We start from the raw sequence: 20,834 nt of genomic DNA, 5'->3' as shown, positions 1-20,834 counted from the left end.
TTCCACATTACTCTGTGAAGAACAGCAAGTTCAGACAAACAAACAAACAAAAAGATCTGTTCCTAAACCGAATGTTTGTAAACTACCTTTCTTGTACAAAATGGACATTGCCCTGGACTGCACTGTGCTTGTCCGTAAAGTGAGTGAGTGTAACCCACTCCGTGGGTCCTCCCTGGATTGTGCGGATGAAGTGACTTATCAGGAGTGACGGTCCTGGGCAACCAGAAAACACGCCTGTACAAAGAAGCGTCCTAGATCTACCACGGAAATCAGAGGTTTAGTTCATTTCTTCTTACTTCCTTCCGTTTAACCGATACCCACATCTCACAGAATCTCTGCTCCTTTTCCTCACCATTACACCCCACTTGCAAGCTCCCACTCATGCACGCAAAGCCAGGTTAGCTGGTAACCAGACACTAAGACAACAAATCGGCCTTCGCTTGCAGCGCCCACCACTTAAAGACCTCGGACCTCCTAAAGTCTCGTGGTAACAAACAGTAACAGACAGACCACGCCACGCACGACGAGGTCTGTTATCGCGCTCATCCGTACATCCGCCCCTCTCCCTCCTCCGCTCGTCTCTCTCTCTTTCGCGAACTGGGCCGCGCGTCTGGAGTCCGCGCCGGGTTCTTACCTTTTCCGTGGGACACCTCGATGGTCCACGTGCAGTTGAGAGAGTTCGGGTAGAAGTCTGGAAACCCCGGAGAGAGGACCGTCCCACTCTTCCCGTGGATGTAGCCTCCACAGAGGGCTTGAAACAGTAAGGCAGTGTTATTGGGGCACTCGGTTCACAACAGCGGCAGCTAGAATAAGATCAGCTTCCAGCGGCCTTTGAGTGGCCCGGCTGCGCGGTGAGAGCGGGGCTGGGTGGCGGAGGGGGAGGAGCCAGGACCCTGGACAGGGACCGCGCAGTGGCAGTGGAGGGCGGTCAGGTCAGACCTGGCTGGGGTTGAGGGTAGAGCTGGGAGGGCTTCCTCCTTCCCCACGTGCGGGCACCACAATGAGATAGAAGGAGCGGGGTGACCGGGAGGTTTTAAGCCTGAGTGTGACGTGCTTGAGGGGGTGGAGGAAGATTCTGGGACCAGTCGGTTTGACCGAGAACTAGTCCGTGATGGACACGTGAGACCCGATGCTGACCAGCATCGGGCGGAAATGCGGGCGTGCGCACTGGGTACCCAAGCCTGCGCTCCACGGACCGGCCTGAAGGAGGAGGGAGGGGAGCCGGGCGGACCCGGTGCGGTGAGTGCGGGCGTGGGCGCCAGACCGGACCGGGAGGCGGCAGTGGGGCAGCGCAGGGCCGAGGTCAGGGGCAGAAGGGCGAGCTGTGCGGACCCAGCGGCGGCTGCCGGTGGCAGGTCCCAGACCCGAGGGAACCCGGGGCTGTGGAGGTGGGACCTGCACGTTTCCCACCGCGCCTCACGCGCTGCCTCCACAAGTGCCGTGTGCCGAGCTGCGTGTGCAACTCAGCTGTGTGTGCAACTCAGCTGCGTGTGCACCTCGGCTCCACACGTCGGAGGGCGGGGTGGGGGCGGACAGAGCTGAGGGGCAGCCCACGATAGTCCGCTGCTCCTTTCTGAACGCGCGCTCTACCGCTTAGAACACCTTTGCGGGAGGAGGAGTCTCGCCTCCCTTCTGTATCCACCCCCCCCCCCCAGCACACCTGCCCTGCCCACCAGCTGAGTGCGCGCGCGCGCGCCCGCGTGTGTGCGCGAGCCCGGCCCGGCCCCGCGGGCGCCGCCTACCGTCGCAGCTGGGCAGCGCGCGGTTCCACTGGTGGCTCCGCTCGCAGACCAGCGGCTCGTCGTCGCTGAGCGTGTAGCCGGGGTCGCAGCTGAAGGTCACGGTGGACCTGATCCCGAAGCTGCTGCCGTGCCGCCGCCCGTTCACCGGGATCCCTGGGTCGAGGCAAGAGTCCGACTCCAGGGTGACACCTACAAGCCCGGAGAGAACGCAGCGCGTCAGGACCGACCCCGGCGGCGGGAAAAGAAGATCCGGGCCGCGGCCCGCAGGAAACAACCGCAGGCGTGGTCAGTCCCGGAACAGGACGCCCCGGGCCCCAGTGATGTATCCGTGCGCACACTGTATCATCCCACTGTTCGGCCGCGATCTCCGTGGAGATGAACATTGTTACCCTGTTCACCGGCTGCTACATAATAGTGCAAACCGGAGTGTCCCGTTCACTCCGAATCTCACCGTCCTTCATTTGAAAATCAGTCAAAACGCGCTGAACGAAGTTGAAGTCCTGTCTCAGGTTCTGTCTCCGTGTCTTCCCCTCCCCCCTCCTTTAATATTTTACGTTCCAGCTGGTTCTCGGGGTCACGCGGGGCAGAGCTCCCTGCGCGCCGGGACTGAGCCCGTTGGGCTCCCTGGGCTCCACCAGAGCTCCCCGGGCACCAGGTTGGAGGCACGTGGGGACGTGGCGCGCAGGGGGCACTGGGGACAGATGCGCAGGGGACGCGGTGCATGAGGACGGACGCACAGGGGGTGGGGCACGCAGGGACCGGGCGCAGGGCTCTGGGCCGGACCGACTCACTCTCGTAGCGGATGAGGAAGCCCACGCTGGCGCGGCTGCTGTCGGTGGTGAAGAGCAGGCGCAGCGAGTTCCCGGTGCTGAGCAGGAACTGCGGCGCCTGCGTGCCGTGGTACTCGCCGATCAGTGGGGACGAGCTGGCCGGCCCGTCCCTCACCTCCAGGGTGTCGTAGTTGACTTCCGTCTGGAACCTGCGCGCGTGGGCGTCGGTCAGAAAAGCAACAAACGCGTGACCTGTTAACTTTCAGGCACCCCTGTAACGGCTGCGCCCATCCACCGGGGAAACCCCCGTGTCCCGCAATGCAGCTAACGTAGCGCAGTTCCGTACACTTACGTGAACGTGGACACCCGGGATGTTACAGAACAGCACGTTTTCTGCAAGTCCAGCCACGCCCCGCACCCCCCCTCCCACGGCGTGCCCTGCCTGGAACACCAGAGACTCCAAATGGGGCGGCGACCGGCTCCAAAACAAACCCGCCGTCCGCCGGGGCAGCCCTCACACACGAGCGAGCAGTCGACGGTGTTCTGGCAGCTCTGTGCGGTGTCGGGGCGCGGGCGGGATTTGGGGGGGGGGGGGGGGCTGACCGCCTGGTGGGTCACGGGAGTGTGCACCTGAAACTCGGATCGTGTTGTATGGCTACAGTCATTGTGAAATAAAAGATGATTTCAAAGACCAGAAGGACGGCTAGGTCCCTAATCAACAATAGTGAAACTGGATCGTCTTCACCGCCGCCCGCGTAGCACGGCCAGGTTCGCCCTGAAACCGGCAGGGCGCAGGACCCGCTCTCCCGCAGGGGGACAGCCGGGTGCTCGGACGCTCCGGGCGCAGATCAGTCCGCGCCTCGGAGGCCGCCGGAGCCCGCGCGGGTCTGGGGAGGCGGAGCCGAGCGCCGCTGCAGCGACCGGGCGCTGCTCTCAAGACTGGCAAGGGGTGAGTGGATTCCAGAAAGTGCCTAACTTGTCTCCTGGGAGGACTTGAGCTTCTGGAAAGCGGGGGCGGGATGTTTACACACAGCCGTTCCCACGCGGGTCCCCCCGGAGGCCGGGGGGTGCCGCTGCAGGCACTGGGACAACCTGCCAACACGCACCCCGCGGGGCTGGCGGAGCCGGCCCGGTTCCAGGGCCTCGCTGGCCCCAGGGAGCCGGGAACTCGTGGGGGGCCTGGCTCGCTCGGAGGACAACCGCACAGCCCACCCATGCACTCGGTCTGCGTGTGCGTGGGGAGGAGGAGGGAGGGAATGCGCCGGCCAAGCTGAACAGAGGAAAGACTCGAACCCGGCTCACCGTTCAGTCCCGGATTTCTCCCAGTGCGAGTGCACGACCATGTGTTCTTCCAACTGACCCAGGAGGGGCCCCTGCCCCCCATCCCCCCTGAAGAGGGGTTCGGACATCACGGGCACCACGTGGCGGGGCTGGATGAGCCCGCGGGCTGGGCGTTTGGGTTGAATCGGGGAGTCTTGTCCTTCACTGTTTTAGTGTGCTCTGCAACCCTGCGGCTTCTCAGTTATCCGAGCTCAAACTCCGAAAGTTTGGACAAGCACAGAGTAAACCTCACTGGAAGTATCTGCACGGAGTTCTCGCATCTTTCTCGAGGGGCAGCAGGGGCGGAGAGACTGCAGGGCAATGAGCCCCAGGAGGAAGGGGGTGCGCACCGGCCTCTCTCCAGCAGGGCAGACACAAAGTGTCCTTTCGCCCGGAGACAGAGAATCCTGCGGAGGCTCCTATTATCCCTCCGAAGCAAATAGTAACAGAAATTGTAACTTCAAATGCAAAGAATGACTAAGAGGTAATGCAACTCCTGCTCAAAACCTTCCCTGTATGGCCACCCTCAGTTACTAGACAGTGGGTAAAAACCAGAAATAAAATAGTAATTTTCTTTTTCTGTGTTTGAGACATCACAGTATTCTGAGTATGAAAACCCAGGACTCGCCCAGTCAAGCAGCGGTCACTCATCGCTGGGGAAATGCCCCTGAAAGACTGAGCCTGAAACTCCGGGTGAGATGCCTCCTTAGATGTTAAAGCACGTGGTTCGTTCCAAACATTTTCGGTTTCTGATCTTCCACCAGATCTCCTTGTGGAGACAGGAGGTGACATGTTTCGCTGCGAGATGTTCGGAGAGCACCGTTTTTCGGGCTGTCAAACGCGCTGCCGAGTGGCGCTGCCAGCCGGCACGCCAGGGCTCTCGCCCACATACGACGGGCAGGCTGACAGGCCGTCCATCTGTCACTGGGGCTGCGGGGACTAAGGTTGCTTCCAGGGACCCTCGGCCACCACCGGAAGAGAAGGGCGGTTCTCCTCGCTTCCCAGAGCCGTTCGCTCCGGCCAAAGCAGGAGCCCTGCGCAACTGAGCAAGCAGAGGGCGTCCCACCTGCAGGCCCCCCACCTGAGGGCCAGCAGCCCCGGGAGCCAGGCAGCGGGGGCCTGGGACCTCCCCTGCTGCAAGCAGCTGGGGACTCAGGGGCTGAGGCTCAAGGACGAAACTTTTCAGGCAGGTGCCTGTTATATTTATACGTAAACTCCTTCGGGGGAACCCATGAGGGACTGTCACGTTTCAAAGTTTCCAGAACTGTGTGAATAAAAACACTCAGCACGCACCGGTCATTAGGCCCAAATTAAGCAAGAAAAGGGTTTCTCCTTACCTGTCGAACGTTATTTTGATGGAGTGTCCTGGTTTCGCCTCGATGACCCATTCGCAGTTCAAAGAGTCTTTGTAATACCCTGGCCACCCCGGTGGCATGATGACGCCGCTGGACGCTGTCAGGTGGCCGCCACACGGGGCTGGAAGGGGGAGAGGGGTCAGTGAGGCGGGGGCCACGGGCGCTGCTCATGCCGCCGAGGCCCGGCACGGGCAGCGCTCCCGGGAGGCTGCCGTCTGCCAGGGCTGGAGCACAGCTCACTCCCGAGTACACGCAGCTCATTGAGTGTCTAGCAAGCATGTGAGCACACGTGTTTCATATTTAGGGAGCTATCCGGAGATGCTATCTGGGAATGCTGTGCAGCACACACAGATGTAAAAACTGTTTTGATGTGTAAGCTGTTTCTGAATCTGCATGGTGAGAACTTAGTGAAAGTCTCGTTTCCCACATAAACTCAGAAACACGTTTCCTTTAGGAAAGTTTTCCACGGTTTGTGAGTTGTCCTGTCTCGTGCAATGAGCCTAAGCTGTCGCACACGGATTTTTCATTAATGTCCTGACTTTGACACCTCACTGTGTACCTTAGTGACCTTGAGCACGTGCACCCCTCTGTCCTGCTGAGATGGACACGTTAACTAATCCCTGTGGAGCACACCAACCTAATTACCTAATTACACCCTAAAGCATCAGGCGATGATGTCGGGAGCCCGGGCCGGGGTGGAGTGCCGCCGCCGCCACCACCGCCCCTCACTGGCCACAGCCGGTCTCACCGCCCCCCGGGGGCAGGCAGAGGAGCCCGGCTGGGCGGGCCCCTGCCTCGGAGCGGCTGTCGGGCAGAGACCCCCGTGCTCTCGGGCATGGAGACAAGACGCGGACCTGGGAGTGAGCTCTCTGCAGAGCCCTCCTCCCTGGACTCGCCGGCTGCGTGCACAGACACGGTACCGGGTACTGCCACCCTAAACAAGCCCTCCTGGACCACAAGCACTGTTTCTGTGGCCTCGTTTGTGATGCAATGAACTGGCTTGGGTTGACCCTGGCTTTACAAAGTGCCATGCGGGACTCAGCCCACCGCATCCGTTTTCTGGGGGAGCGCTCCCGACACCAACCCCCTCTGTGCCCAGTGGACAGTGAGCGGCTTGGGCAGCCTTCTGGTGTCTGGGTCCTTGTCCACCTTCAGCCCTCCATCAGGAGGCTTCTCCGTGGTGCTTGCTCACGCACGCTTTGCACTTTTAATTTAAGTAGTTCATGCTTTGCTAGGAAACGGCCAGTTTCCTTTGCACTTTACAGATTCATTGCTGTGGGGCTTGTGACGAGTTCGTGTGCCTCAGTCTCCCCTGGTCCCCCGTGAGCTGAGGACGAGCAGCCGGGCTGGAGAGCCTGAGTGGGCGCAGCGGCAGGGCGCGGACAGAGACACCGTTCTCACCCACGCGGGTTTCCCTGTCGTGGGTGGGTCCCCAGAAGACTCTGCCGGGATAAATGCACGTCCTGGATTTTTAAGCAACTGCTTCATTGTGAGGCTGTCGCTTTTTACATAAAGCCGTTGTCAGTGATGACGTGGCTAAATCCCTGTACGGCTCTTTTTCCCTCGTTTCTGCATCAGAATCACAGGGAAAGGTTTGTCTGTTTCATCAGCAGGAGCAGAGAACTCGCTGTTGCGTTGAACTGCTGGTTCCCGTGCAGATTCTTCTCAGCGCAACACTCTAATCTAGTTTCCGTCCTTTTGCTCCACGCCGGGTCACGTCCGCCCCAGCACAGGCTCCGTGGCGGATTCTCTTCCCTCCAGTGGGGCTCCGATGGGGGCGTCTGTTCAGTGGTCATCAGAGGGTCCCCTGCCCCGTCCACTTGCCCTTGCTCGGTTACCTGTGCTCGGTGACATCCACCGTAAACATCCTTCACTGCCAACTCGCCCTCTGTGCTGAGGGCTTCCTCGTGAGCAGCCCGCAGCTGGGTCAGCTACACTGACCTTCAGCCACAGGCTTCTCCCAGACAGCGAGGGGACGGCTCGTTCAGGCGGCACGGCGCTTTCTCGCCATCTCTGACGCCGTACAAACTGTCACCTGCCACTGGCGCCTGTCCTGTCCTCTCCCCGACTGTGCCGAGGGGCGCACCTGCCCCAGCTCACGGGCACTGCGAGCGTCTGTGGCAGGTGGGCACCCAGGCCTGTGGCCAGAGCTGCTGGCCCGTGGGACTGTTTATTCCTGCTTCTGGGCCGGTGGCCGCAGGCTGGCTGGAGGAGGGCGGTGAGCACGGTGACCCCGCAGTGCAGCTGTGCACCTCAGTGCCAGCGAGATGGTGTTTGATCACTCACAATAACCCGGCCATTAACTAACATCGCTCAAATGCAAAACATGGAAGCCATACATTTAAAATAGATGGTAAAACGGGTAAAATAAAAATTCGTTCACTGTTTTCTTATCCTTCCACTGATGAGTTTCCCACCCCTGGGGGGTACTCACAGTCCACCAAATCGTTGTAACAATTCACGAAATAGTGGAAACCAGGACACCTTCCGGTAATTCTTGCAGAGCCAGCCAACTCTGACTTAAAATAATGCCGGTCCTTAAGGTGATGCTGGAAACTTCCGGGAAGGGCTGGGGGGCCCGACAGGTGGCCGCCCTGCAAGGAACCTGATGCACCGCCCTGGTTGGCGGGCGAGGGCTGCACCTTTCCCATGAGACCCTGGGTCTCAGGGAGGCGGGATCCGTCCCTCCAGGGAGGGGAGGGGCCTCCTCCACCTCAGGTTCCGCCCGGTGTGTGACTCCGGTCCATGTGCTTGTTACAGAAGGGACACCCCTGACTGAAGACACTGGAGAAAATGCCAATAAACGCCGGGTGAAAACCACCCGTAAACTCGACGGACACTTTCCAGTGAACCTCTCTTCTCATTTTCTAAAAAAGTGTGCGTGTGCGAATTTCCAAAATGCCTTGTCACAACTCACGTGGCTATGTCACCTGGGCTTTACACTCAACAAGCCCCTCCGAGGTGTAGTCTTTGCTGAGTTACCCTGGTTTACGAATGTCGCTGATTCTCTGTTGTTTAAAATGTGGTTCTTTCCAGCGCTGGCCGGAATAGGTACCGCTGCATGGAACATTCTTGAACGAAAGCCTTTTCACAGCCGCTCGGCGATGTCCTTGTGTTATGGGTCCTGAAGTATACAGTTTATGGCTCAAAGGGTAAGAAAGAATTGAGACCTATCACGCAAACTTCCACTGCAATGATGCTGTGATTTCTCAGCCTCCAGAGCGCGGCCGGGAAGCATGGTCTCTCCACGGCTTCGCCAACACCACATCCTGTCGGTTTGCTGATACCTTCGCCCACGCGGTGGACAAAAGTCAGTGTTTCACCGTTGGCTCAAAACCTGTGTGTCACAGCACGGACGCCATGTGTCCGTATCCACTTGCCCACCATGTAGCTGCTTCATCAGCCGACCCGAATCTGGTGACTGTCGGCAGTGGGGGAGGCCGTGGGGGGGGGCAGGGAGTCTGTGGGGAGTCTCTGCACCGTCCCCCCTTCACTGTCGCCCTGAAACTGCGCCTCACGGTCACTGTGCACAGTCTGAACTTCCGGGGCGTTTGCTGGAGATGTTTTTAAAACTTTTCTTCACTCTTTGTGCTTGAACCGTGCTCCTGGGGAAGGTGTGAGTCTGTATCCTAGTAAACTTATTTCACTCGAGTAAACATGAGAGGGAATCCTTGTTGTTGCTGCTGTTTTGTTCTGTTGTTTGTCTGACACAGGTAACCGGGGCCAGGATGCCAAGCGGAAACTCAGCGGCACCTGTGCCGACTCCACCGAGGAGGAGGTCACGGTGGCTCACCAGAACCCGCTCCTCCCGTGGGCTGTCCCCCCATTCCCATTCTGTCCCCCCGTGTTCACATTTTGAATTTCTGACCCCAAACCTCAGAACGTGGCGTGATTTGGAAATAAGGTGATGCACTGACCTTGTGCAAGGTCACTATTTGAGGCGACATGGCATGGGCCCCGTCTGATATGCCTGTGTCCTTAGAAGGAGGGGGTGTCGGGGCACAGACGTGCCCCTTGGGACGCTGTGGAGGTGGCCAGCAGACGGCCAGCAGCCGTGAGTGCCCTGGCCTGCCGTCTCCCTCCAGCCCCTGAAGGACCCGGTCGCCCAGCCCCCGGGCCTGGGAGACCTCCGACCTCTATCGTCCTGGCCCTGGTCTGCGCGCTCGGTCTCGGGCTGCCCCGGGGAGGCGGCGCCTTCGTGGGCGGGCGCCCGCAGCGGGGACTGGGACGCACCTTCGCAGCGGGGCACGGCGGCGCTCCAGACCACGTTGCCGTCCTGCAGCGTGCAGGAGATGGACTCCGAGCCCTGCGTCTTCACGAAGCCGTCGTCGCAGTGGAAGGAGACCGAGCTGCCCAGCAGGAACCGGTCCCCGAAGCGCTGCCCGTTGATGGGGATGCCGGGGTCGTGGCACTCGTTCTGGCCAAACGCTGCGGAGGGAGAGGGACAGGCCCCCGACCGTTAGTGCGCGGGCGTCCGGAGTGGACACGGAACTGCGGACAATGCTGCCGGTGGTCCTAGATCCCAGTCACCCGTTCCCTGGTGGAGAGACACTGTGTGTGTGCGTGTGTGTGTGTGTGTGAGGGGGAGGGAGAGAGGGGGGGAGAGAGAGACACACACACACACACACACACACACACACAGAGGGAGACACACAGAAGTGACTGGTGTCTGTGAGCCTCCAACAGCCTGACTGTGCTCCTCAGATCTCCGTTCAGGTGCATCTTGGCCAGACCCCGGTTCTTGCCCTGATGTCCTTCCCGTGGGCAGTCTCCTCTGATGGTCGGGGGAGCCCGACCGCCTTTGTTTACAGCTGGAGGCATGCCAAGGCCATTCCCTGGAGTTACCGCCAGGTTAGGGGAGGCACCGGGAGTAGGGGAAGTCGGCAGTCCGTGAACTGTAACTCATGGGTAACATGATAATCTTGCTCGATTCCCTCAACAGTGCATTTGAGTGGATGTTCTTAAATACGACCTGTGTTGCAGGTGAGGAATTGGAGTTAAAGAAAAGTGAGCTGTCTCATCCCAGTCACTGGGCCAGTATGAGACCCGCGATGGGGAATTCGGGCAGGGTCCGCCCCAACGCCTCAGCCCTGGCTCCTGCACTGTGATTGGTTGGTTGGTTTTTGCATAGGGGGCGCATCAGTGGTGAGTGAACAGATGGATGGATGGATAGGTAGGTGGATGGGTGGATGGATGGACAGGTTTGAGGAAGAAAGAGAGGCCAGGAAGGAAGGAAGTCCAGAAAGAAAGAACAGGCCTGTGACATCCAGCCCTTACTGCAGGAGTGACCGACCCGCTAACCTGAACAGTTTAGCAGTGTGTTTTCAGGTTGCCAGGATAACGACAGACAGTCCAGCCATTGTCATCTGTTCATCAGGATCACAGCCCCCCTGAGCGTCAGCCTCCGCCTGCCGCCGCCTGCTCCCTGGGGTGGGGGGAGGGCAGGCGCGCAGGCGCGGGGGAGGGGCGCACTCACTGGTGTAGGTGATGTTGAAGCCGCGGCCGGTGGTGGAGTGGTCGGACTGGAACTCCAGGCGCACCACGTGCCCGCTGCTGGCCAGCTGGGAGGGCACCTCGTTGCCCGAGAACGTGCCGAGCACCGTCACGTCGGAGCCGCCGTCGTCCTTGACGGCCAGGAAGTCGAACTGCGGCTCCACGTCGAAGTCGTTGAAGATGAGGTGCACCCTGCTGCCCGGCTCCGAGATGATCAGCCACACGCAGTTCATGTTGTTGCCGTACTCCTCGGGGTAGTTCGGGGACAGGATGACGCCCGAGGACGCGGTGAAGTTGAAGAAGCAGGAAACTGCGGGGACACGGAGGGGTGTCCCGCGCCCTGTTCGCAGCGCCGGGACCGGTGCCCCGCGCGGATGGATCTCGGGGCCCTTGGGCGGGGAAACCGTCCGTGCCCCCGCCCCCAGCCCGCCTGACCGGCTCTTCCGATGGCTAACTATGGACTGTAGCCTGCTCTCTCGCCCCCCGCTGTAACTAGAACATTCCATCACGCGCGGCACAGAGCAGAGCCTGCACGGAACCCTGCCCAGGCTGGATCGGAACCTGGTCCCTCCAGGGGACTGAGACGGGGGAGAGTGACACTCCCGGGACACGTCTCTGCCTTCGGACCGTCAGCGTGAAAAGCTCTGTCTGTGCCACAGGAGCCACTTGCAGAGAACAGCAGCGGCCGGGGCCGCTCTGCTCCGATGCCGGGCACCGCGCGGCTCACGCGCGCCCTGGGCGCACCGCTCACTTATTTGATCGGCTACAGCGTAACCGCCGGCAAGTGATGCCTTGGAGAGTCAGACCACGCTCGGGGTGGATGCTAGAAAATCTTCTGGAAAGTCTACTTTTAAGAATGTGCACTTAAAATCTTATATAAATACACCGACATGAATACATATATATGTGTATATAAATATACTCATATAATTATACATATAATTATATGTATAATTATACATATAAATACATAAAATTATGCATATAACTTTTTTTCTTTCTTGTAGAAAACACCTGTTGGGTTTATTTCTAGGGAGTGGTTTTGCTTCTTACCCCACGTCATCTCACACGGATCTCCTGGCCACGGCTGTGTGTAGTTACAAAACCCCTGTTTGCAAATGGACCCTGAAGCCCTCCTGTCCGGGTCGCGACACTTCGCTCTGAGGACGCAGCAGTTGCTGACATGCCCCCACACGGTTGGCCCAGGCTCCCCACGGCAACCCCCCGCGGCTGTGCCCCACGAGTGCCTCTCCCGCCCCAGGGCAGGGAGAGCTGGAGGACGGCCGCAGGGTGCGGGCCAGAGCCTCTGAGAGCCGCCCCGCCCCCACGTCCCGCCAGGGGGCGGTGCCCGCCGACACTCACACACGCAGCTGGGCTTGTTGCCGGACCACTGGTTGTTGCGCTGGCACGTGATGGCTCGCTCGCCCACCAGCTCGAAGGCGGCCTGGCACTCGAAGGTGAGCGTGTCGCCGTGCAGGAAGCTGCTGCCCGTCCGCCGCCCGTAGGCAGGGACGCCGGGGTCCCCGCAGCCCCCCTTCTCGATCTCTGGAAACGGGAGAGACGAGCGGACGGTGAGCAACCCACAGGGAACAGAGTTAACGGTTCCGAAAGCGGACACGTGCGTTATGCTCGCTGGTGTCAGCACCGCCCTCACAGGCGGTTTGGAAAAGGGTCCTTCCTCCGCTGACCCCGCAGTTAGTGACAGGAGCCAGAAGAGGCGAGACTTAAACTGGAGAGAAAAGTACTTGATGCATTGTCCTGTAAGGGACGCGCGTGGCTACCCCCAGGTGCGGACGATGCGGATGTTTCCGGGGCCACGCACTGGCTGCCTGTCCCCACAGGTGTCCCTGGACCGGAAACACCAGCCCCGTGCGGCCCACGTGGTTCCCGCCGCGAGCGGCACAGGCGAGACTGTTCACTCCCTGCAGAACATCGCACCCTGCGTCCGCCGGGGTGCGCTCCCCTTTAGTGCGTGTTAACACTCACTTACGAAACAACGTGCATATACACATGGTCTCCAGATCTAAAGACAAGACACGCAGAATCGCACCTCCTTTCATTAAAACGTGAGATACGGGCGCAGAGGCACCAAACTACACAGAAAAGGCAATCGTGGCCCGGCCTTCAACGTGAACTGCGCACAACGTACTAGCGACAACAGTCGGTGTATCTGTTCAGGCACAGCCTGCTCTCGGGGGCCGACTGCGCTCAGACCCCGGTCTAGGCAGTGAGGCGAGCGGACGAAGACGACAAAATCCGTGCTCTCCTGAGGGTGGCAATATTTGGAGGCAAAACCTGAAATATTTGAAATGAACGCAATTTCAGGCGAAGATAGGCTGTGGGAAGCCAAACGGAGTCTGAGGGGAAGGCGCCGATGGGGGGGGCGTGTTGGACAGGACAAGGGCCCCCCCCCCGTCGGGGGTCCTTAGCAAACACTCCCCGTGCTAAACGTTGATGCGCAGCAGAGCGTTTTGCAGACGCAGCTGCAAATGGGGCGACCTTGACCGGAACCCAGAGCGCAGCCAACCACAGAGAAGAAACCGCCGCGTCACTGACCGGGGGGCGCGCGTACCCACGGCCAGCCAGCCTTCCCGGGAGACCGAGCCTTGGGCGTGAGGCTCACGTCTCACTTCCCGCGAGTAACTGACACCGCCCCGTGGCCAGCAGGCTCTGGTGTGAACAGAACCCCGCAATTGTCCGCGGGACCAGAAATCCATCCGCCGCCGAGGAGGGTGCAGGCCGCCTCGCGCACACAGGCCCCTCCACACGTCCGCCGGGGGTGGCCGGCGCCGTGTCCGAGTCCTTGGCTACTTTGTGTTTAGTTTTCAGAGAGGAAAGTAGAAACAGGTGTCTTTAAATTATTTGGGGAATATGTTGGGAGTTACAGAAAGATAAATTTAAACATGCTCATTTAGACAAAATGTGAGTGTTACTAGAATGCTTTTTACACAGCTAGAAAAATCAGGAATTGGGTGAGAAATAAGAGTCGTTTTATTGGTTTCTGTTCTTTCCCAATTCTGCCCCAAAGACCACGAAGCTGCGGGGCGCCGCTGGCTGGCCCAGGCGGCAGCTTACAGGCGCGCTGCGGCCTGTGCGCCTCCAGCTCCGGGGACGCTGCCGACCGCGCGGCGTATTTGGATGGCTGGCCCTAAGGAAGAGAAAGGCGTGCGTGTTTGAGGAAAAAAAGGCCAATTTTAATTTCAGAAACGAGGGAGCAGATTTAGTACATGACCGGCCCTGTTGTCCACTTTGTTCCCAAGAAGGCACTAACTTGTACCAGGACCAACGCTGCTGTGTTTACCGCGCTCCGCGCGCCTTCCGTTACCGCCCCGGAGCGCAAACCCCGCCCTTCCGCCGCGGGGTCTCCCAGCCCGTTTTTCTCCGGGCTGGATCGGAGATACGTGCCCTTTTCTAAGACACGTATTTTATGTTTAATGTCTCTACTCAACGTGACTAAATAATACCTACTACGTGACACCCAGGATAAATATCCTAGCCTCGCCACATCTCCTGAGATAAATAACTTGTGCGGGCTTTGCAAGTACCACGTGGTGCCAGGGCACGGGCGCTCAGCGATGCAAAACGCAAACGCTTTCCGCGGCTGCTTTTTCAACGTCGCTCGATGAGGAGGCACCACATTTGGGCACTTGCTTGTCCAGTTATCTGTGCGTCAGAGCGGCCCAGTGCGGCCGCTGGGACAGGACCGTGGCTCTGCCCACCGACGCTTTGTGGGGGGAGCCGGCACGTCGTCTGCCTGGGCACACCACCGGCACTCCTCGCTGATGAAAACGCAGCCTCTCCCACAGTCCTTCGGAGAAAACATTTTATGACTTATCTCAGTCACTGCGGAAGTCAGTATGGAGGGTCCTCGGAAAGTTAAACATGGAACTGCCTTCTGACGCAGGGACTCCACCTCTGGGAACAGATCCTAGGAATCCTGAAACACCAATCTGAAGCAATACAAGCATCCCTACCCTATATTCTTTGTAGCATTACTCACAGCGGCCAAGATTGGGAAGCAGCCCAGGGGCCCGCCAGTAGGGGAGGGCACAAGCAAGCTGGGATACAGTCACACCACGGAATACTACTTGGCCAGAAAAAAGGAAGGGGATCTTTGCCTCAGCGTGGAAGGAGCTGGAGAGCATTGTGCTGAGTGAAAGAAGTCAGTCAGAGAAAGACAAACACCACCTGATGTCACTTATATGTGAGATACAAAGAACAAAACAAACAAACAAACAGAACAGAAGCAGACTCGTGGGCACGGAGAACAGAGGTATGGGTGCCAGAGGGGGAGGGTGGAGGGGCGGGTGGGAAAGGGGGGAGGGTTGAGAAGTACATGGAACAGAGTCAATAGCAGCGGGATAACCCTGCACGGTGCCAGGTGGGTGCTGGGAGCACCCGGCGTCAGTCTGTAAACTGTGTGTTGTCTGACCACCTTGCGGCACACCTGGAACTGATACAAAATGATATCAAAAGTCAACTGTAATTGAAAAATAAAATTAAGAGTAACAATACTTGGTTTAACGTGCTTCTTCTTTAACTATAAATAAGGGCACATCCTTATCAGACTGGGAAGCCAATCTGCCTGCAAGTGCAAAATGTAACTAACTATACGGCGATTTCAGAAAGGTTCATTGCATTTGTTTGATGGCACCAGGTGTGGCCGAGTGTAGTCTATTCATGCAGAATTCAACTTTCTCTGAGTAAAACCTCGGGACAACGCTGACTGGTTGGCCGCGCCGCCCCGTCACTGCAGTCGCTGGGAGGAAGTCAGTAAAACAATCATGAAGTCTGCGTAACAGGTGGTTTGCACAGAAATACTCGAGACTTCATTCTTGTGTCCCGGGTCCCGGAGAGTGGGGAAAGCAAGGTGCTTTCGCGGGCGTCCTCGTGGGTGCGGCAATTACACTTAGTGGGGCCGTAAGGACGACCTTATGACCCCTGAAGTGCCACCAGCGCATCACGATGTGGGCGGGAGATACCTCCTCACTCCCTGAGGAGAACGCCGTGCTCCTTCTCTTGCTGTGACGAAGCACCGTTCCCCCTCCACCGCTGCTTCGGGGGGAAGCGACCCCCATCAGCAGAAACCGGAGAGCCCCGAGGCCGGGGTTCTGTTCTCAGGGCGCTTCCCCAGCTCCCGAGAATTCCGTCCCGTGACTTCTGCGACGTCTGTGATTCCTCCGGTCACCCTTTTATTATTTCACACGTGACGTGACTCTGTCCCGAGGATCGGACGCAGGTGGCGGGCGCCAGACTCGGAGACACCTGTGAGCGCCGTGTGCGACCCTCCCTCTGGGAGCTCGGCCTCTCCGGCCCGGGCTCGGCCAGCGCCGCGGCTCTCCCCACCGGCCAGCGGGCAGGTCAGCTGGACAGGGGCCCCCTCGGCCCTTGCCGGCCAGTGTCCACCTCGACCCTCAGTGTCCCCTGGAGCGGCGTCCCCTGGTTGAACCAGGACACAGGTCATGACGCCCGGCAAAACCAGGTTGTTTTCGTTCCTCGGCTCTGCCCGTCTGGAGGTGAGACACTCTGGTTTTTTTAAAAATGTGTCCCTGCAACATTTTATTGTAATGCGAGAAACCACTGACTCAAGGCCCCCACTGCCTGTGGCCGGGGACACAAGCAGGGGCCTGGGGTCAGGAGCTGGAGCCGAGTCACGCGGGACCTGTGTGTCCCGCTCGGCTCCCCCAGCACACTGCCGGGAGTGGCCGTCCACCCTCGGGCGTCCACGGGCCTGACCCGCCGAGGGCACTCTTCCCCGGCCTGCAGCCTGAGCTGCCCCGATGACAAGGACGCGCAGCTGGGACTTGGAAATGCAGACAGACGCAGGCCCCCTTGCTTCAGAGCTCAAGCTCCTAATACGTGGGGGACCCTGTCTCCTCCGCGATAACCTGGAAGTGAAAACTAAAAGTGCCAATGACATGAATCTGTCCAACAGTTTCCACGGGTCCACTTGGGAAAGACTGACAAGGAAGGTGTAAACCCTCCACGACCAACTGGTGACACCTTTAATCAGGGTGAACAAAGGGGCTTTTTAGTGCTCACCGACTCTGGCCTGTGGAGGTTACTTCCCACGCCACGGAAGCCTCCCCCATCCACACACTTGTGAGGAAATGTTCGCCACGGGACTTACTAGACAGGAAACGACGTGTCCAAGACGGCTCCGCAGACTCAAGATTTTCAGGGAACCTCTGTTCAGTCCATTTGTCTCTCTCAAAGATGTTTTCAGGTGTCACGGGGACGTGGAAGTCTTGACTACATCCGGGCTGCTAATAAGCTGGTTTAATCGAATTCAGGCGGGAAGGGGCTCTTTCAGGACCGGGGGGGGGGGGGGGGGGGGGGGGGGCGGAGTCTGCGTGCGGATTGGTCGCCCTCAGAGTCAAGTCTCGCCTGTGCTGCTGGGCGGTTGATAAACCGCGCTGCTGAGGACCCTTAGACCCGAAGCAATAAGCAGAAGAGTCTTAACACCCAGAAGTGAAATTAAGCCTCACTTCACTCAAGAACCCAGCGATTATGGAAATCAGGGTGCCTGGCGCCAGTGTCTGCGGCGCCCTGGGCCTGCGCGTCCTTAGGAGACAGGTACCCGCCCTCCGGCGCACGCTGCCGGACAGCCGTCGCCCGGGTTTCTGCTGGTGCCCGTGCACTGGAGAAGTCCCGGACAGTCCCCACGAGACCGTTCGGGGGGGGGGGGGCCCGGATGCCATTCAAACGTGCGCCGGGAGGGTCCCGTCATCCTTCGAGGCAAAGGGGACAGCGTCCGTGGCAATGGACACGGACAGCTGGCCGGCCCGCTTGGTGCTGTGTCCTGACGCGGGTTCCAAGGGCGAGAAGCGTCCCGGGCCACAGCCCCGGAGCTTCGGCAAACGTTCCCACCACCACACTGCTCGGCAGGAGCCGGCGACAGTGACGCCGGAGAGCAAAGGTGGGGGTGGGCTTCCCTCTCGCTCCTCGCGGGCACGCGGGCTGAGTCCCCAAAGACAGGAGGGCACTCTGATGGTGGGGAAGACAGGGATGTCCATCCACACCCGCTAGAAAGGCGGGGCTTTGACAGGCTGACCACAGGGAACGGCGGCCAGAACTCAGCGCGGCCAGCGGCCTCGTCACCGGCTGCGGGAGCCGGAGATGCCACCGCCCCTTGGGGGGACAACCCGGTGGCTTCGGAAAGCGAGAAACAGGCATGGACAGATGACTCGACCCTCCCACACCTAGGTGGGTGCCCAGGACAAATGGACACACACACACAAGATTCCTGGGGAAACCCGACAGGGATTCCGGTCTCTGTCACCCCAGCTGGGGCGAAGAGGCCCCGGGGAACTGGATGGGAGGTGCCCAACTGCATTTTCAGTTCAGAGTCTGCCATGAGATCACGTAGGCGGGTGTTATTTACTTACTCCTCCAAAGCGTACAATTCTTATCTTAGTTCGAGCGAGTTACTGATAGTCCCAACCGCTGCTACCCCAAACCACGCAGCCCCAGCCAGAGCCACAGGGTCCTGTCACGGAGGGTGCATGGAGAAGCACCCAGGGCGCCGGGCTCAGCGGCTGCCGCCGTATTGCTTACATGTGTGTCAGTCCATCGGTGTCTGCGTGTGTTACTGTATACATACGTACATGCACACATGTAGAATAATTTATCAGCCCTGGCCAGTGTGGTTCAGTGGATTGAGCACTGGTCTTGGAACCAAAGGGTCACTAGTTCGATCCCTAGTCAGGACACATGCCTGGGCTGAGGGCCAGGTCCCCAGTAGGGGGCACTCAAGAGGCAACCATGCTCGATTTTTCTCTCCCTCTTTCTCTCTCCTTTGCCCACTCTCTAAAAATAAATAAATAAAATCTCTAAAAAACAAATTTATTAAAAAATAGAGTGAGGCTAAAAACGAGAAAGGGAAAAAGATAAGCAGACAGAAGCACTGAAACAGGCAGTCTGGGAAGCTGGCTTACTGCTCACTTAAAGAGCGGAGCTTAATCCTCCTCAGCAGATGGTGGTTGTCAAGCGTCGGACGCTTCAAAGGCTGAGGGCAAACTCATTTTCTCTGCCCGATCCCTTGCAGGGAGGGTGGGAACCAAGGGCTGCTGTGTGGGCTGATCATGCCATCGGTCCAGGGGAAACTCACACAAATCCTTCCTGTCGCTCCCTGGGGTGGATGTGTCCTTGACTGGGGCCACGGTTACCGAGGATGAGATTAGCATCCGGGGGGGTGGACAGGCTCCCCACGTGCCAGCCCCTCCCTGTCCTTGTTGGCCTCCACTCAGGAGATTTCATCTGAGAGGCAGGCTTTGCTTTCGTATAAAACACACTTTCTGACAACGTGCACAGATCTGGCTCTTCCTGGGGCCGAATTCCATAGGCTGTGAAATACGTAAACACGGTTGAACAAACTTCCATTCCAACGGGACAGTGGAAAGTAAAATCAACCCCAGCAGCTTGTAAAGCCACTCGAGGGAATCCAGTGAGAGGAAACGCCCCCAGCGAACAGTGAGACAGCAGCCCCGGGTCCTGAGTGAAAGGCATTCATCCTCCCGCGTGGGTTATGTCTTCACATATAATACAGCCTGTAGTTACACTGCATCCATGGCCAACTTCACATATAATACAACCTGTAGTTACACTGCATCCATGGCCAACTTCACATATAATACAACCTGTAGTTACACTGCATCCATGGCCAACTTCACATATAATACAACCTGTAGTTACACTGCATCCATGGCCAACTTCACATATAATAATATAACCTATAGTTACATTGTATCCATAGCTACCTTCACATATAATACGACCTGTAGTTACATTGTATCAACAGCTAGCTTCACATATAATACAACCTGTAGTTATGTTGTATTGATAGCTAACTCACATATAATACCACTCGTACTTACATTGTATCGATAGCATTAGCGCTTGCCCCAGCAGCAGTTAAAGCGAACAGAAGGTTGGGGCCTTGACAGAGCTGCCGCCAGCTACGACGAGAGGCAGCTGACAGAAAGCTGTTTCCGAAACGAGGCAGGGTCTCACACGTGTGAGCAGTGGGAGAGCTCACTGAACAGGAAAGTGGTGGAGGTGGACATTGTGAGGTGTGTGTGTTTAGTCACCACCTATGATTTGGTGATGGGTTGCTGTGGGATTTTATCCCTTTTAACTAGATTTTGTATCTTGACATACATGTAGGTTCACCGGAATCGGTAAGAAGCCAAACAGAAAGATGCCCCGTAACCATCACCCAGCCCCCGAGGGAACAGCCGTCCCTTGATATCGACACTGAAACAGACGGGCGGCAGAGTGGGACCCTCAGCTCCAGGGTCCCTCCCCGCTTCTCCCAGCCAGTCTCCCCTTGCCCCCCCCCCCCCCCACATCTGCGTCTGTTCTCTGGTCCACGGTTGTGCCATTTCTCGGGGCATCTCACAGCTCCCAGCCTTTCGGGGGCAGCTCCCGGCTCAGCCCGAGCAGCTCTCTGCAGACGTGCCCAGCCCTCGTGCGTGTCAGGGGGTTGCTCCGTGTGACTTCGGAACTGTACGTCATCGCACGGACGCACTGCGGTTTCTGCAATCACTCACGTGGTGACGGGCGTCTGGGCAGCTTCCGGTGTTCGCCACCAAGGAATGGAGCCGCTGCAGTCACTGCCGTTCGCACCGCTGCTGGGTCACTTGGTTGCCGTGAGACCACAGATCTGCTGGGCAGCTCTCCAGCGTGACCGCGCCCCTCACACCCCCGCCCGCAGTGCCGGAAGGATCCGGTTCTCCGCCTCCCCGACGGCGCTTGATTTGGTCACAGCTGTTCTTCACATCACAGGCATTCCGACGGGTGTGCAAGGGCATCTCAGCTTTGTGCTAATTTGCACATCCCCGGCAGGAAGGGACGTCGGACACGCTTCTCGGTGCTTCTCTGCCACCTGCACGTCACCTTGCAGGAGGCGTCCCTGCACACATTTCCCCAGGTGCTTTGAAGCTCTTTAGAGTGTATTCCAGATGCCCGTGCTTCCCCAGGCATGCGGTCTGAGAGCACGGTCTTCTGGCCACACGGCCCGTCTTCCCCTCCTTCCTACGGCTTCCGCAGAGCCAAGTTCTCCACCCTGATGGGGTCTGTGTTGCCCACTTTCCAGTTTACAGACTGAGTTTTGGTGCCACGTTTAAGAACTTGCCAGGCTCCAAATTCCCAAA

At 58.6% G+C, this 20,834-nt stretch overlaps 1 protein-coding gene across 1 annotated transcript in view; it reads right to left on the bottom strand.

The window, feature by feature from the left end:
• LOC114508849 (CUB and sushi domain-containing protein 1) overlaps window positions 1-20,834 on the bottom strand; it is a 416,019-nt gene that overhangs the window by 155,366 nt on the left and 239,819 nt on the right. The window contains exons 14-20 of the mRNA XM_036011116.1: window positions 12,043-12,225; window positions 10,664-10,990; window positions 9,421-9,615; window positions 5,170-5,308; window positions 2,534-2,721; window positions 1,743-1,931; window positions 635-751 (exon numbers count right to left, since the gene is read on the bottom strand). Of these exons, the coding sequence (XP_035867009.1) occupies window positions 635-751; window positions 1,743-1,931; window positions 2,534-2,721; window positions 5,170-5,308; window positions 9,421-9,615; window positions 10,664-10,990; window positions 12,043-12,225 (1,338 nt within the window). The remainder of the gene's footprint in view (window positions 1-634; window positions 752-1,742; window positions 1,932-2,533; window positions 2,722-5,169; window positions 5,309-9,420; window positions 9,616-10,663; window positions 10,991-12,042; window positions 12,226-20,834) is intronic.

Source organism: Phyllostomus discolor, chromosome 11, assembly GCF_004126475.2.
Source record: "Phyllostomus discolor isolate MPI-MPIP mPhyDis1 chromosome 11, mPhyDis1.pri.v3, whole genome shotgun sequence".
Classification (NCBI taxonomy): domain Eukaryota; kingdom Metazoa; phylum Chordata; class Mammalia; order Chiroptera; family Phyllostomidae; genus Phyllostomus; species Phyllostomus discolor.
This window is presented reverse-complemented; position numbering and strand designations above follow the sequence as displayed.